Here is a 15,990-nt window from a genome sequence, read left to right on the forward strand (position 1 = left end):
AGAGGTTGCACTGAGCCGAAATCGAGCCACTACACTCCATCCAGGGCAACATACAGAGACCCTGTCTCAAACAAACAAAAAATTGTTCAGTACCTGGCCGAGGCTCACTATGCAGAGGGAAAGAGGAAGGAGATGGCTGGATTTCTAAACTCAATAGAGCAGGAGAGGCAAATGTAGAATGTGCTCAGGAAATACCTGTGAGATGAATGAACGTGAGGGAAGTAAGGTACTAGATATTGCCCTACCCAGAACAAATCCTGTGCAACATTTCCTTGAAAAGTGAGAAGTCTGGAAGGGGTGGATACTGACATAGTGAAGCAACTAGTTCAGTTCTACAACTTGACAGCCACACCTGTGCCAGGCTGTCTACAAGGATATTTAGAATGAGTAAGACATTCCTTCAAGGAACTCCAGGAACATAGGCCTAATATATTGCAATGTTTAGTGTCAAGCAGTGCACTAGAGACACATTATCACACTCAAACCTCACAACAATTCTCTGAGGTAGGAATTATCACTCCCCTTTCGTAGATGAAACAGAGGCTTAGAGTACTTGATTTATTGAAGGTCAAACAGCCAGTAAATGGTGTAGCCAGGATTCCAACCTTGCCATCTCACTGAGACTGTACTTAATTACTGGAGGGACCGGGTGTGGTGGCTCATGCTATAATCCCAGCACCTTAGGAGGCTGAGGCTGGTGGATCACCTGAGGTCAGGGATTCAAGACCAGCCTGGCCAACATGGTGAAACCCCATCTCTACTAAAAATACAAACATTAGCTGGGAATGGTGGTGGGCTCCTGTAATCCCAGCTACTCAGGAGGCTGAGGCAGGGCAATTGCTTGAATCAGGGAGGCTGGGGCAGGGCCATTGCTTGAATCAGGGAGGTGGAGGTTGCAGTGAGCCGAGATCACACTGCACTCCAGCCTGGGCAACAGGGCAAGACTCGGTCTCAAAACCAAAAAAAAAGAAAAATTACTGGAGGAACCTAGAAGAAGAAATGATCAATTTTGTTTGGGGGTGTATCTAGAAAGACTTCACTGAAGTCATTTAAAGAACAAAAAGGATGGCTGGGGTCCAGCGCGGTGGCTCATGCCTGTAATCCTAGCACTTTCGAACACCAGGGCAGGCAGATCACCTGTGGTCCAGAGTTCGAGACCAGCCTGGTCAAAATAGCGAAACCCGTCTCTACTAAAAATAAAAAAATTAGCCGAGCGTGGTGGCAGGCACCTGTAATCCCAGCTACTTGGGAGGCTGAGGCAGGAGAATCACTCGAACCCAGGAGGCGGAGGTTGCAGTGAGCCGAGATCACGCCACTGCACTCCAGCCTGGGCAACAGAGCGAGACTCTGCCTCAAACAACAACAACAACAAAAAAAATACAAACAGCAGACAAGTAGTTCCCAGGTGCCTACAGTGGTCAGGCACTGCACTTACCTCACTGACTGCAGTAACCACCCTTTGAGGTGGTGGCATTGGAAAGGAAATTTTCCAGGCAAGGAAATAGACTGAGAGCTGGGGTTAGTCAGGTCATGACTGCGTGTGCCACTCCCGCTAAATCTCATTTGATGTGGTTCGTGAGGCCACGGCACGGACAACTTCCTCCTTGTGTCCACTGAGGATACGGCTTTGTACAACACTTTCTGGTTTCTGAACTACTTACAAACCTCCCTGTCCTATGAGAAAGGAAGAACAGTTATTACCATCTGCATCTGATGATGAAACAAAGGACGCTGCAGAGGAGCAGCACTAACCACTCCTTCCCTCCAGTCCTGTCATCCCACTGCCGGTGTCCCACCCTCCTTGCACCCTGCACTTGACCAGCTAATAAGCCCCCTCACCTTTTTCCTCTGTGAAGCCACCCTAGATAATTCCCCACCCACGAATGGTCCCTCCTCATCTCGGAGCTCTCCATGCACACCTGTTACCGTTTCTCTCTTTATCTGTAAATATCTGTGTGTCTGACTTCCATGCCTCACACGCCTCTATAGGGCAAAGACTGTGTCTTGAACATCTCGGTATTGTCAGTATTTTCCACAGTGATTTTTTTTTTTAATCATATCAGCTTTATTTGTACCTTTTTTGACATTTCTATCAAAAAAGCAGTGTACCTGCTGTGGTTTCCATTCTCTGGGATTTAGAAGCCTCTACCTCATTCTCCACCCAGATCTGTGTTCTAGGCTCTTCCTAAAGTTGTGACCCATACATGCCCTCCAGAGTTTTATAGCGCATATAATCTGTAACAGATGGGAGGAAGCCAATTGCCCTTTAGAAATATGCCTGCAATTGCCTCACTTCCTGTGTCATGTGACTCTCCCAGTCATCACATGACCCATCCATGTCAGGAAGCCGGAATTACTTGCAGGGCTAACCTAGTGCCTATAGCTACGGCAGGTACCTGCATCCTTGTTTTTGTTTAGTGGATCCTCTATCCTTCAGAGACTCTGGAACCCCTGTGGTCTTCTCCTCATACAATGACCCTGAGGTGATGGAGTTTTCCAGAGAGGTAAGAGAGAGAGCTCCCAATCAGCATTGTCACAGTGCTTCTGGAATCCTGGCACTGGAATTCAGTGAATGACAGACTCTCTTTGAATCCAGGGCCACCATGGCTCTTTGAGCAAGGCACAGATGGAGGGAGGGGTCGAAGTTGAAATGGGTGGGAAGAGTGGTGGGGAGCGTCCTGATTTGGGGTAGGCAGAGAGTTGTCATCAGAAAGGTTGCAGGGAGAGCTGCACCCAGGTGTCTGTGGGCCTTGTCCTAATGAATGTGGGAGACTAGGCCATGGGCACCCAAAGGCAGCTAAACCCTGCCCAGGAGAGTAGTTGAGGGGTGAGAGGGGCTTGCTTTTCAGCCACTCCTCATTCTGTCCTCAGGAATGTCCCAAGCCTTCGGGTAGGGTAAGCATCATGGCCGCCAGCCTCACAGGATTGCTTCTACTTCAGGCAGTGTCATGGGCATCAGGTAAGTGAGTCAAGGCGGTGGCGAGGTAGCACAGAGGCTCCCTTCTGCCTCATAGTCCTTTGGTAGCCTTCCAGTACTCTGGTGGTAGACTTTTAATAGGTGCTCAATAAATCCTTTTGAGTGACTGAGACCAACCTTGGGGTGAGGATTTTGTTTTTCTTTTCTTTTGAGACAGAGTCTTACTCTGTTGCCTGGGCTGGAGTGCAGTGGTGTGATCTTGGCTCATTCCAACCTCTGCCTCCCAGGTTCAAGCGATTCTCTTGCTTCGGCCTCCCGAGTAGCTGGGATTACAGGCGGCCACCACCATGCCCCGCTAATTTTTGTATTTTTAGTAGAGACGGGGTTTCACCATGCTGGCAAGGCAGGTCTTGAACTCCTGACCTCAGGTGATCCGCCCACCTCGGCCTCCTGAAGTGCTGAGATTACAGGTGTGAACCCCTGCCCTGGCCAAGGGGTGAGGAATTTGAAACCGTGTTCACTCTGTTCTAGTGGACGTGTCCATTCTCCATGTCTTCATCAGACCTCACCTCTGCTTGCACTCCCTCCCTCCCAGGTGCCCGCCCCTGCATCCCTAAAAGCTTCGGCTACAGCTCGGTGGTCTGTGTCTGCAATGCCACCTACTGTGACTCTCTTGAGCCCCTGACCTTTCCTGCCCTCGGTACCTTCAGCCGCTATGAGAGTACACGCAGTGGGCGACGGATGGAGCTGAGTACGGGGACCATCCAGGCCAATCGCACGGGCACAGGTAACCATTACACCCTTCACCCCCCTGGGGCAGGCTGCGTCCTCCTAGAGGTAAACGGTGTCAGTGATCACCATGGAGTTTCCCCCCTGGGCACTGACACTCTTATTCCCTGTGGATGTCCTCAGGCCTGCTACTGACCCTGCAGCCAGAACAGAAGTTCCAGAAAGTGAAGGGATTTGGAGGGGCCATGACAGATGCTGCTGCTCTCAACATCCTTGCCCTGTCACCCCCTGCCCAAAATTTGCTACTTAAATCGTACTTCTCTGAAGAAGGTGAGGAGGAAGGGGACAAGATGACATAGCGCCATTGACACTTTTTGTTTTTTTATTTTTTAATTTTTTTGAGACAGAATCTCACTCTGCTCAGTCGCCGAGACAGGAGTGCAGAGGGCATGATCTCCACCCACAGCAACCTCTGCCTCCCAGGCTATAGTGATTCTCCTGCCTCAGCCTCCTGAGTAGCTGGAATTATAGGCATGCGCCACTACCACCTGGCTAATTTTTGTATTTTTAGTAGAGACGGTTTCATCATGTTGACCAGGCTAGGCTTAAACTCCTGACCTCAAATGATCCACCTGCCTTGGCCTCCCAAAATGCTGGGATTACAGGTGTGAGCCACCAAGCCCAGCCAACACGTTTCTCTTTTTTTTTTGAGGAGTCTCGCACTGTCGCCCAGGCTGGAGTGCAGTGGCACAATCTCGGCTCACTGCAACCTCCACTTCCTGGGTTCAAGTGATTCTCCTGTCTCAGCCTTCCGAGTACCTGGGATTACAGGTGACTGGCACCATGCCCGGCTCATTTTCTGTATTTTTAGTAGAGATGGAGTTTCACTATGTTGGCCAGGATGATAGCAAACTCCTGACCTTGTGATCTGCCCGCCTCAGCCTCCCACAGTGCTGGGATTACAGGCATGAGCCGCCAACACTTTTCTTTGCCCTTTCTTTGGACCCTGACTTCTGCCCATCCCTGACATTTGGTTCCTGTTTTAATGCCCTCTGAAATAAGATTTCCCTGCTTATCATCTGCTAACTATTATGGACTCAGGCTCAGAAAGGCCTGTGCTTCACCCAGGTGCCAGCCTCCACAGGTTCGAACCCAGGAGCCCAAGTTCCCTTTGGCCCTGACTCAGACACTATTAGGACTGACAAGTGATAAGTAGAGTCCCATACTCTCCTATTGACTCAGACTACCATATCTTGATCATCCTTTTCTGTAGGAATCGGATATAACATCATCCGCGTACCCATGGCCAGCTGTGACTTCTCCATCCGCACCTATACCTATGCGGACACCCCTGATGATTTCCAGTTGCACAACTTCAGCCTCCCTGAGGAAGATACCAAGCTCAAGGTAGGCATTCTAGCTTTTTCAGGCTCTGATGGCCCTGATGTCTGGGGGTTGAGAAGCTGTAGGGTAGGTCTGCTTGTAGAGACGTTTTGTCCCCTGCTATTTTGTCCCCGGGGTGGGAGGGTGGGGGCTGATGGCTGAACCAGATGCACTGGTTGGTCTAGTATGTGTTCCAACTCTGGGTGCTTCTCTCTTCACTACCTTTGTCTTTAGATACCCCTGATTCACCAAGCCCTGCAATTGGCCCAGCGTCCTGTTTCACTCCTTGCCAGCCCCTGGACATCACCCACTTGGCTCAAGACCAATGGAGCGGTGAATGGGAAGGGGTCACTCAAGGGACAGCCCGGAGACATCTACCACCAGACCTGGGCCAGATACTTTGTGAAGTAAGGGATCAGCAAGGCTGTGGGATCAGGACTGGCCTCCCCTTTGGCCACGCTGATCTGTGTCCCAACCCTCAACCTAGTTCCACTTCCAGATCTGCCTCTCCTCAGCTCATCTTTCTACTTTCTGGGCCTTTCAGACTTGGGCCTGTCAATCTTGCCCACTCCATCAGGCTTCCTGTTCTCTCGGTCTGGCCCACTTTCTTTTTCTTCTTTTTTTTTTTTTTTGAGAAGGAGTCTCTCTCTCTGTCACCCAGGCTGGAGTGCCGTGGCGCCATCTTCGCTAACTGTAACCTCTGCCTCTCAAGTTCAAGCGATTCTCCTGCCTCAGCCTTCCAAGTAGCTGGGATTACAGGTGCCTGCCACCATGCCCAGCTAATTTTTCTGTTTTTAGTAGAGATGGGGTTTCCCCAGGTTGGGCAGGCTGTTCTCTAACTCCTGACCTCAAGTGATCTACCTGCCTCGGCCTCCCAAAGTGCTGGGATTACAGGCGTGAGCCAACACATCCAGCTGGTCTGCTCCACCTTCTTGGCTGGATCACTCGTGACCTTTCTCTTGCCAGGTTCCTGGATGCCTATGCCGAGCACAAGTTACAGTTCTGGGCAGTGACAGCTGAAAATGAGCCTTCTGCTGGGCTACTGAGTGGATACCCCTTCCAGTGCCTGGGCTTCACCCCTGAACATCAGCGAGACTTCATTGCCCGTGACCTAGGTCCTACCCTCGCCAACAGTACTCACCACAATGTCCGCCTGCTCATGCTGGATGACCAACGCTTGCTGCTGCCCCACTGGGCAAAGGTGGTAAGGCCCAGACCTGCATGGTGCTCCAGTGACCTTCAAATCTAGCCTCCAAATGACTGGCTCCCAAACTTAGAGCAATTTCTCTACCCAACTGTGGATTCCTAGAGCACCACTCCCCTGGACCTCCAGGGCGCCATGGATCCCACAGTTGTCACTTTAAACCTTTCTAGGGGCCAGGCGAGGTGGCTCACTCATGTAACCCCAGCACTTTGGGAGGCCAAGGCGGGCGGATCACCTGAGGTCAGGAGTTTAAGACCAGCCTGGCCAACGTGTTGAAACCCTGTCTCTACTAAAATAAAATAAAAAAAATTATCTGGGCATGATGGTGGGTGCCTGTAATCCCAGCTACTTGGGAGGCTGAGAAGGGAGAATCAGTTGAACCCGGGAGATGGTGGTTGTGGTGAGATGAGATCGTGCCACTGCACTCCAGTCCGGGCGACTGAGTGAGACTCCATCTCCAAAAAAAAAAAACAAAAAACAAAAAACCTCTCTAGGCTTGGGGCGGTGGCTCATGTCTGTAATCTCAGCACTATGGGAGGCCAAGGTGGGTGGAACCTAAGAAATTCAAGACCAGCCTGGGAAACATGGTGAAATCCCATCTCTACAAAAAAAACAAAAACTATATATATGTGTATACACACACACACACACACACACACAAATTAGCTGGGTGTGGCACCCGTGTAGTCCCAGCTACTCACGAGGCTAACACGGGAGGATCAATTGACCCTAGGAAGTCAAGGCTGCAGTGAGCTGTGATTGTGCCACTGTACTCCAGCCTGAGTGACGGAGTTATATCCTGTCTCAAAAAAAAAATATCTCCCCAAATCTCTCTAGTTGCATTCTTCCCATCACCCATTGCCAGGATTCCTACAAGAGGAATTGGAAGTTCCAGAAGACTGTGTGCAAGGTCCAGGGTCACTTGCTCTTCCTTTGCAGGTACTGACAGACCCAGAGGCAGCTAAGTATGTTCATGGCATTGCTGTACATTGGTACCTGGACTTTCTGGCTCCAGCCAAAGCCACCCTAGGGGAGACACACCGCCTGTTCCCCAACACCATGCTCTTTGCCTCAGAGGCCTGTGTGGGCTCCAAGTTCTGGGAGCAGAGTGTGCGGCTAGGGTCCTGGGATCGAGGGATGCAGTACAGCCACAGCATCATCACGGTAAGCCACCCCAGTCTGCCTTCCTGCAAAGCATACCTCAGACCCCTTAGTAGTCTCACCAAAGACTGACAGACCTTTCCTGTCCAGCTTCCCCCGGCTAGCCTGCCCTTTTGGGCAACTGGGGAACCATGATTCCCTGTCTTGCCTTTCCTTCACAGGTCTGCACACCTCATTGCCCTTTTTTTTTTTTTTTTTTGAGACAAAGTTTGGCTCTGTCGCCCAGGCTGGAGTGCAGTGGCATGATCTCGGCTCACTGCAAGCTCCGCCACCCGGGTTCACGTCATTCTCCTGCCTCAGCCTCCCAAGTAGCTGGGACTACAGGTGCCTGCCACCACGACCAGCTAATTTTTTTTGTATTTTTAGTAGAGACGGGGTTTCACCGTGTTAGCCAGGATGGTCTCGATCTCCTGACTTTGTGATCCGCCCACCTCAGCCTCCCAAAGCGCTGGGATTACAAGCATGAGCCACCACGCCCGGCTCATAGCCCCTTTTGCAACTACTGACGCACTTGCACCTGCCTCAGACTTCTCAGCTCCCCTTGAGATGCCTCAGTCTTCACACCCCCAACTCCTTAGAAGCTAAGGAATGTGCCCCTCACAGGGCTGAGCTACCCACAGCCACTTCTCCCTCATGTGACCCTTACCTACAGTCTCTGGGGACCTCCAGTGTTGAGCCTTTGTCTCTTTGCCTTTGTCCCTACCCTAGAACCTCCTGTACCATGTGGTCGGCTGGACTGACTGGAACCTTGCCCTTAACCCCGAAGGAGGACCCAATTGGGTGCGTAATTTTGTCGACAGTCCCGTCATTGTAGACATCACCAAGGACACGTTTTACAAACAGCCCATGTTCTATCACCTTGGTCACTTCAGGTGAGTGGAGGGCGGGCACCCCCATTCCATACCAGGCTTATCATCTCCTACATCAGATGGCTTACATCACTCTACACCATGAGGGAGCAGGAAGGTGTTTAGGGTGGAACCTCGGGAGGGGCACACCCATCCCCTTTTGCACCATGGAGGCAGGAAGTGACTAGGTAGCAACAGACAACCCCAATGCCTGAGGCTGGACTGCGATGTAGAAAAGCAGAGTCAGTGCCCAGCAGCATGGCTCCAGGTCTAGAGACCCAGGGCACAGCTTCTGCAGGAGTTATGGGGTGGGTATATGGGTGGGTGACTTCTTAGATGAGGGTTTCATGGGCGGTACCCCGAGGGACTCTGACCATCTGTTCCCACATTCAGCAAGTTCATTCCTGAGGGTTCCCAGAGAGTGGGGCTGGTTGCCAGTCAGAAGAACGACCTGGACACAGTGGCACTGATGCATCCCGATGGCTCTGCCGTTGTAGTCGTGCTAAACCGGTGAGGGCAATAGTGGGGTCTGGGAAGTGGGCTGAAGACAGGGTCGGGGGCCTTGGCAGGATCACACTCTTAGCTTCTCCTCCCCACTCCCTAGCTCCTCTAAGGATGTGCCTCTTACCATCAAGGATCCTGCTGTGGGCTTCCTGGAGACGATCTCACCTGGCTACTCCATTCACACCTACCTGTGGCGTCGCCAGTGATGGAGTGGATACTCAAGCTCAGCCTGGGCATTAAAGGGACTGAGTCAGCTCACACGCTGTCTGTGGCTAAAGAGGGCACAGCAGGGCCAGGGTGAGCTTACAGTGACATAAGCCCAAGGGCAGTGGTTTGGGTGATTCACTTTCCCCTCTAGGTGGTGCCAGGGGCTGGAGGCCCCTAGATAAAGATCAGTAAGCCCCAGTGTCCCCCCAGCCACCATGCTTATGTGAACGTGCACTGTGTGCTGCTTGTTTTGGAAACTGGGCCTGGGCCCAGGTTTAGGGTGAGCTCACTGTTGTACAAACACAAGATGAAGGGTGAGGGTAAGGAAAAGAAGAGACTAGGAAAGCTGGGCCCAAAACTGGAGACTGTTTGTCTTTCCTGGAGATGCAGAACTGGGCCCGTGGAGCAGCAGTGTCAGCATCAGGGCGGAAGCCTTAAGCAGCAGCAGGTGTGCCCAGGCACCCAGATGGTTCCTGTGGGACTAGCCAGGAAAAATGGCAGCTCTTAAAGGAGAAAATGTTTGAGAGAAAATGTTTGAGCCCAGTCAGTGTGAATGGCTTTATTCTGGGGGGCAGCACCCCGTGTCCGGCTGTACCAGCAAAGAGGAGGCACGGGGGCCTCTGGAATGCACGAGAGTAGAAAAACCAGTCCTGGGAGCGTGAGGACAAATCATTCCTCTTCATCCTCCTCAGCCATGCCCAGGGCCCAAGGTGCCTGGGCCCGAGCAGGCGTTGCCCGCTGGATGGAGACAATGCCGCTGAGCAAGGCGTAGCTCACCATGGCTGCCAGTCCTGCCAGCACAGATAAGATCTGGTTCCGGCGCCGGTATGGCTCCTCCTCAGTCTCTGGGCCTGCTGGTGTCTGGCCTGCTGGTGGTACCTCAGCTGAGGGTCAAGGAAGGAAGGTGAGTTAGGGGAACTAGTTCTCAGATCCCTGCCCACTCTCCCCAGGGCTGCTCCTCCCATCTGCCCCTTACCTCCATCCCAGGGGAAGTAGAGACTGAGGATGTGGGTACAGTAGGCACAGAGGTTGTGCAGCCCCCGCAGGTGGGCCTGCAGCTTCCCACTGGGCAGCTTTGCCTGCAGCAGCAGGGCCAAGTAGCTAAAGATGAAGGCGTCCAAGGAGGCAGGGCTGGAGCAGAGAGAGAAGGGTGGGATGGAGGAGAAGCACTGGGGCAGAAGGGGTAAAGATGGAGCTAGAGGAAGAGTCAGCCCTTGAGGTGGGCACTGGGCAGCAGGCGGCCATCAGGGAAGGACAGGACACACAGTTCTAGACCTGGTATTGGGAGAGATCCCCAGGTGGCGCCAGCCTGGCCTGAATAGGGCTCTATCCCAGGGCTGCATAAAGGGCACATTCAGTGCCCCACAGCTCTTCAGGCCCCTCCTGTGCCTGGCTGCCCTCCACCTTACCCTTTTGTACCTCTGAGAAGGCTCTGGCCCCACACACAGCCCCACTGTCAGCAGGCCAGTATCTGTCCCAAGGACCTCCTGTCCAGAGCCTGAGCCCACCCCAGCTCCAGCCCCAGCTGCTCCATCTGAACCTGTATCTTCTTCCAAGCCACCCATTACCCTCTTGGAGTCAGACTCACGCATCTCCAAAGAAGACTTCTGAGAACCCAGGCGCTGAGAGAGCAGGGTCAGACACTCCCGAGCCTCTCGGTACAGCTGTAGGGATGACACAGGTAGGCTTGCAGCTGTGGGAACAGTTCCACCTCCCCACCTAAGCACTCCCATTCCTGGCCAGCATCCTTGGGGCTCATCTCATACAACAGCCCCAGGTCTCAGAGCTACCTCCTTCTCCAGCTCTTCCTCATCCTCAGGCATGTGCTCCCCACTCAGCAGCTCTAGCCGTTCCATGTACTGCCGCTGCATACGGCCAGGCAGGAAGAAGTTGAGGGGAAAGGGCATAGCCTCTGCATACCACTTCCGGGTCACTTCCACATAGTTCTTGGTGTCTATCCAGAAAGTATGTACCTGGATTGGGTAGGCAGGAAGAAACAGGCAGGTCTGAGCCAGTGCACCTGTCTGATTCAAGGTGGGCTTCTGACCCCATGCTGTCCTGAGTCTCTGGGTGGGTCTATGTGTGCCCAACCCCTCCCCTGCTAACCATGGGTGCTGGGAGGTCTGGGCACACTCACCAGCACCGGGAGCAACTTCTCCTCCAGGAGAGACATGAAGGCCAGGGTGTCTGCCCCTTGCCGAGCTGACAGATCATAATCAGCATTGTACTTCTGTGGAGAAAATATCCATGGCGTGGACACTGGGGGGCTGCAGGGGCACTTCACCAGGGAGGAAGGAGTCCTGTCTGGAACCCCCCTCACTGGCCTGAGTGTAATGGAGGTAGAGCAAGGAACTTTTCCTGCCAAGGCTCCCTTGCCTGGGCCCAGCCAGTAGCCTGTTGCTGTTGGCAAAAAACCTGGGCCTTGGAGGCCCAGGACCCACTGGCCATCAAGGTCCTGCGCCCATTGAGGAGACGGAAGAAAGGTGGGGCTCCAAACTAGGAGCAGCTCCCAGAATTTCCATGGAAAGCTGGAAGGACGCCTGCTGACGGCAGCTTTCTAACGGTAACTTCCCCGACCCAGACACCACAAAGCTAGCACAGCGGAGCTCAGATGCAGGCTGGGACTTGGTCCATGCCTCAGGAACCAGGGAAAGCCATCCTCACACTCCTGGATCCAGGGAACCCACGCCCAGGGCCCCCCAGCTGGTTCCCTCAGTGCCCAGCTCTTGGCTATTTATTCCACTTCATTCCATGGCCCAGACACCACTACCACATACACATTCCACCCATACCCCCAGGTCTCAGCCTGCCCTACCTTCCCAGGCTCCAGTCCCTGCTCCTCAGCATCCCCTCCACATCCTGAGTAAACTTTGTCCCCAGATAACCTCTTGAGCATGATCCTTAAATCTCCCTGAGCCTCAGTTTCTCCCGTGTGGAATGGGGGTAAGAATCTCTTTCTCTCAATGCCCCTGTGTTAGGAAATAATTTAGAATACTTTGGAAACTGGAAAAGCTCTTTTCACACCTAAGGAATCAGGGCAGTGGCCCTGGCCCTGCCAGGAACCTTGTCTTTTATCTGGATCCTCTCTTTTCAGGCTGCTCAATTAATTCCCCAGGACCTTAACCTTTGGGAAATTAGAAATGAGGAAGAGCGTCCCACTTCTGACACTGTGTTCCCTCTTGGAACCTGACCATCAATGCTAGAAGAACCCTTGGAAAACATGCTGGCCCAGCCCTCTAGTTTTACAAATAAGGGAGTGCCAGCCCTGAGAGGTTATGTGGCCTGCCCAAGATCACATAGTCGATGGCAGAGTAAAGAGCAGAGCCTAGGCCTCCCCACTCCTCTAGTAATGCTCTTTCATCTTCTCCAACCTAGCTGTAAGTCTTGTCCATCCTGAGCCCCATATCTAGCCCAACCTAGTCCCTGAAAACAGGGAAGTGGCCCTTAGAAATCTCTCTCCAGTGCCACCATCAGAGGCCAACTGCTGTCTTCTACTCTCCTTCAGCCTGTGCTCCTCTCCCTCCCTGCCTGACAGGCAGAAGGTACTGTGCCTCTGGATATCCCCACAGTGCCCTGAGCTTCATCTCTTGCCGACTGCTTTAATACATCACAGTGACACTGTGTGTGTCTCCACCAGCAGACTATTGCTCCTTGATGCTCTGGGTAACCTACATCTAGCATGGCATATATCTGGTGCTCAATAAATGTGTATTGTACAGAATTGACTGAACTTCTCTTACTGGCAGCCCCCTCTATCCAAGTCACATACCTCTTTCCGAAGGTGGAGAGAAGTATACCAACCAAGCCCTTAGCTGCTTGTCCATAGATAGTTGCAACACATTCCTGCCTATCTTCTGCTTCTCCTCTTGTACACACCCTTCCTAACCCCCAAGGGATACTGGGTACCTGAAGGGCTCCGCCAGGGGTTGCTGATCTTGTGCAGTATGGTGTACAATAAACTTTTAAGAAAAAAGAAACTTTCAAGACACTCTTTCCAACCACTAATCGTATCTCTGCTCCTTTTCACAGCAATAGGTTGTCTTTTTCTTCCCTCCACACTTAAACATCCATTCTCTTCTCTCCCACCCCCATCAGACTCCTTCCCCAGTCTTTCCCCAGCCACTGCTCTGAACAAAATTTGAGTGATCAAAAGTGGTGGCAGACCCAGTGACCATTTAGCTGCTTGCATTTCACTTGACCTTGAAGCAGCAATTAATCTCCATAATCAGCATCTTCTTGAATTTTTCACTTTGGAAACATTGCTCTTCTACTTTGTGCTCTGGTTATTCTTTACAAGCTTTTAGACCTCTCCTGAACTGGTTAACAGTAGAAGGCCCCAAGGCCCTCACGTAAGCTGTCTTCTTTTTTTGTGTTTTTTCTTTTTTTTAATTTTTTTTTTGAGATGGAGTCTCGCTCTGTCGCCCAGGCTGGAGTACAGTGGCGCAATCTCAGCTCACTGCAAGCTCTGCCTCCCAAGTTCACCTCATTCTCCTGCCTCAGCCTCCCGAGTAGCTGGGACTACAGGGGCCTGCCACCACGTCTGGCTAATTTTTTGCATTTTTAGTAGAGACTGGGTTTTACCTTGTTAGCCAGGATGGTCTCCATCTCCTGACCTCGTGATCCGCCCACCTTAGCCTCCCAAGTACTGGGATTACAGGCGTGAGGCACTGCGCCCAGCCGCCTATTTTATTTTATTTTATATTTCATTTTATATTTTATTTTTGAGACGGAGTCTTCCTCTGTAGCCAGGCTGGAGTGCAGTGGAGCAATCTTGGCTCATTGGAACCTCCACCTCCCAGGTTCAAGCGATTCTCCTGCCTCAGCCTCCCAAGTAGCTGAGAGTAACAGGCATGTGCCACCACACCCAGCTAATTTTTTTGTATTTTTAGTTGAGACGGGGTTTCACCATGTTAGCCAGGATAGTCTCGATCTCCTGACCTAGTGATCCGCCTGCCTCAGCCTCCCAAAGTGCTGGGATTACAGGCATGAGCCACTGTGCCCAGCCATCATTTTTTTTTTTTAAACGGAGTCTTGCTCTGTCACCCAGGTTGGAGTGTAACGGTGTAATCTCGGCTCACTGCAACCTCCGCCTCCCGGGTTCAAGCGATTCTCCTGCCTACTACTAGGGTCCATGGCTTTAAATACCATCTTTCTATGTGTCAATGCATAACTCCAGCCTTGACCTCTCATGAGCGCCATCCAACTCAGCATATCTGCTTGGATGTCTGAGTATTTCAGATTCAACATGGCCACAACTGAACTTTTTTTGTTTGTTTCTTTTTTTAAGCGGAGTTTTGCTCTTGTTGCCCAGGCTGGAGTGCAATGGCGAGATCTTGGCTCACTGCAACTTCTGCCTCCAGGGTTGAAGCGATTATCCTGCCTCAGCCTCCCGAGTAGATGGGATTACAGGCCCCACTACCTGGCTTTTTTTTTTTTTTTTGTATTTTTAGTAGAGACAGGATGTTGCCATATTGGCCAGGCTGGTCTGCAAATCCTGACCTCAGGTGATCTGCCCGCCTCAGCCTCCCAAAGTGCTGGAATTACAGGTGTCAGTCACTGCACACGGCCACATAACTGAGCTCTTGATTCCCACCTCAGCACCTTTTTTCCACTGTTCCCATCTCAGTGGCACCTCCATTACCCATTTGCACATTCCAAAAGCTCAGGAACCCATGGTGACTTCTCTTCCCATATCCAACACAACCAATCCTATCCTGAATTCATCTACGGCACACCACCTCCCCAGCTACCTAATTCCAGCCACCCTCTCTCCACAGCCTCTAAATCAATCTTTCACTTTTCCCAGCAATCCATTCTCCACTCAGCAAAATGATGATAAAGCATGTCATATCAAGGCTCTGCCTCAATTTAATGGCTTCCCATTCTATTTAGAATTATCTCCAAGCTCTCAGAGACTACGGTTAGCTACAATCTGGCCCACCTTCTATTCCAGCCAAATTTCCTCACAGCACAAGGACATCTGTACCTGCTGTTTTCCAAGCACGAAACCCTCGGCCTCTATATCTAGCGCTGTCACCTAATTTCAAGTTTTAGCTCCACTCTCACCATTTCAGTGAGGACCTAATCCCCATCCCAGTCATTCTATCACATAGCTTTTTTTTTTTTTTTTTTTTTGAGGCAGAGTCTTGCTTTCTCACCCAGGCTGGAGTGCAGTGGTGTGATCTGGGCTCACTGCAACCTTCCACCTCCCGGGTTCAAGTGATCCTCCTGCCTCAGCTTCCTGAGGCTGGGATTAAAAGTGCCTGCCACCACGCCCGGCTAAGTTTTGTATTTTTAGTAGAGACGGGGTTTTGCCATGTTAGCCAGGCTGGGCTCCAACTCCTGACCTCAAGTGATCCACCTGCCTCAGCCTCCCACAGTGCTGGATTTACAGGTGTGAGCCACTTCTCCCAGCCACATAGCCATGTTTTGAGCATATATCACTATCTAAAATTATTTTTTGTTTATACGTTTGTGTCGTCCTATAGAATGTAAGGTCACAAGATCAGGGACTTGCTCATTGAACTGGGTCTAACACATAGTACTTCCTCAACAAACACTCGTTAAGATACTAACATGGCAGAGTGGGGCCTTGTAAACAGTTTCAGGACCCTGTGCTTGTAGGAGCAACGTGGTGCCCTCCCAAGGAAGACAGGGAGGATGCAGGAGCACTACCCAGACTTCTTGAATAATTCACCATCATAACAACCCAGCCTCAGGAAGGGCTGGGGCACGGCCAGGACAAAACATTAGGTAGGAGGTGGTGGACACTGGGATTCCCATGGGGCAGCTTCTGGGCACTGGACGTTCTCTAACCTGAGGCTCTCTAAAGAGGAAGGTCAGGAATCCCTCTGAGCTTCGGTGGGCTAGACCCACTGTGGGAATTCAATCGCCCCGCACCACCGCCGTCCACTAAGGGTGTGCTGGCGGGAAAGCGCTGAGACGCATGCATAGTTACCGCGTCCGGCACCCTCTCCCTTTCCAAATACGCTTGCGCCCCATCTGGGCGACGGTTGGTCAGCGAGAGTTGTCCGTCT

The 15,990-nt window shown here is 51.8% G+C and overlaps 2 protein-coding genes across 5 annotated transcripts; one reads left to right on the forward strand and one right to left on the reverse strand.

The window, feature by feature from the left end:
• Positions 1-2,321: 2,321 nt before the first annotated feature.
• Positions 2,322-9,478, forward strand: GBA (glucosylceramidase beta). Of its 4 annotated transcripts, XM_033196249.1 has the most exons (11): positions 2,322-2,504; positions 2,872-2,959; positions 3,513-3,704; positions 3,830-3,976; positions 4,920-5,053; positions 5,264-5,436; positions 5,996-6,233; positions 7,173-7,397; positions 8,103-8,266; positions 8,636-8,752; positions 8,847-9,478. In XM_033196249.1, exons 1-11 carry the CDS (start codon positions 2,487-2,489, stop codon positions 8,950-8,952), a joined length of 1,602 nt encoding a protein of 533 aa, XP_033052140.1. In that variant the 5' UTR covers positions 2,322-2,486; the 3' UTR covers positions 8,953-9,478. The 4 variants fall into 4 exon arrangements, with proteins under 4 accessions (XP_033052140.1, XP_033052142.1, XP_033052141.1 ...); XM_033196251.1 differs by lacking the exon at positions 7,173-7,397 and having other exon boundaries at positions 8,847-9,278; XM_033196250.1 differs by lacking the exon at positions 3,830-3,976 and having other exon boundaries at positions 2,329-2,504; positions 8,847-9,278.
• An 8-nt stretch (positions 9,479-9,486) lies between these two features.
• On the reverse strand, positions 9,487-15,642 carry LOC117074618 (metaxin-1-like). The gene is given in 7 exon segments (XM_033196255.1): positions 9,487-9,837; positions 9,930-10,084; positions 10,542-10,557; positions 10,560-10,617; positions 10,744-10,926; positions 11,091-11,183; positions 15,530-15,642. Coding segments are annotated over 6 exon segments (663 nt in total). The 5' UTR covers positions 11,127-11,183; positions 15,530-15,642; the 3' UTR covers positions 9,487-9,622.
• Between the last annotated feature and the right edge of the window lie 348 nt (positions 15,643-15,990).

The sequence above is a fragment of the Trachypithecus francoisi genome, unplaced genomic scaffold (genome assembly GCF_009764315.1).
Source record: "Trachypithecus francoisi isolate TF-2019V2 unplaced genomic scaffold, Tfra_2.0 Lachesis_group5, whole genome shotgun sequence".
Lineage (NCBI taxonomy): Eukaryota > Metazoa > Chordata > Mammalia > Primates > Cercopithecidae > Trachypithecus > Trachypithecus francoisi.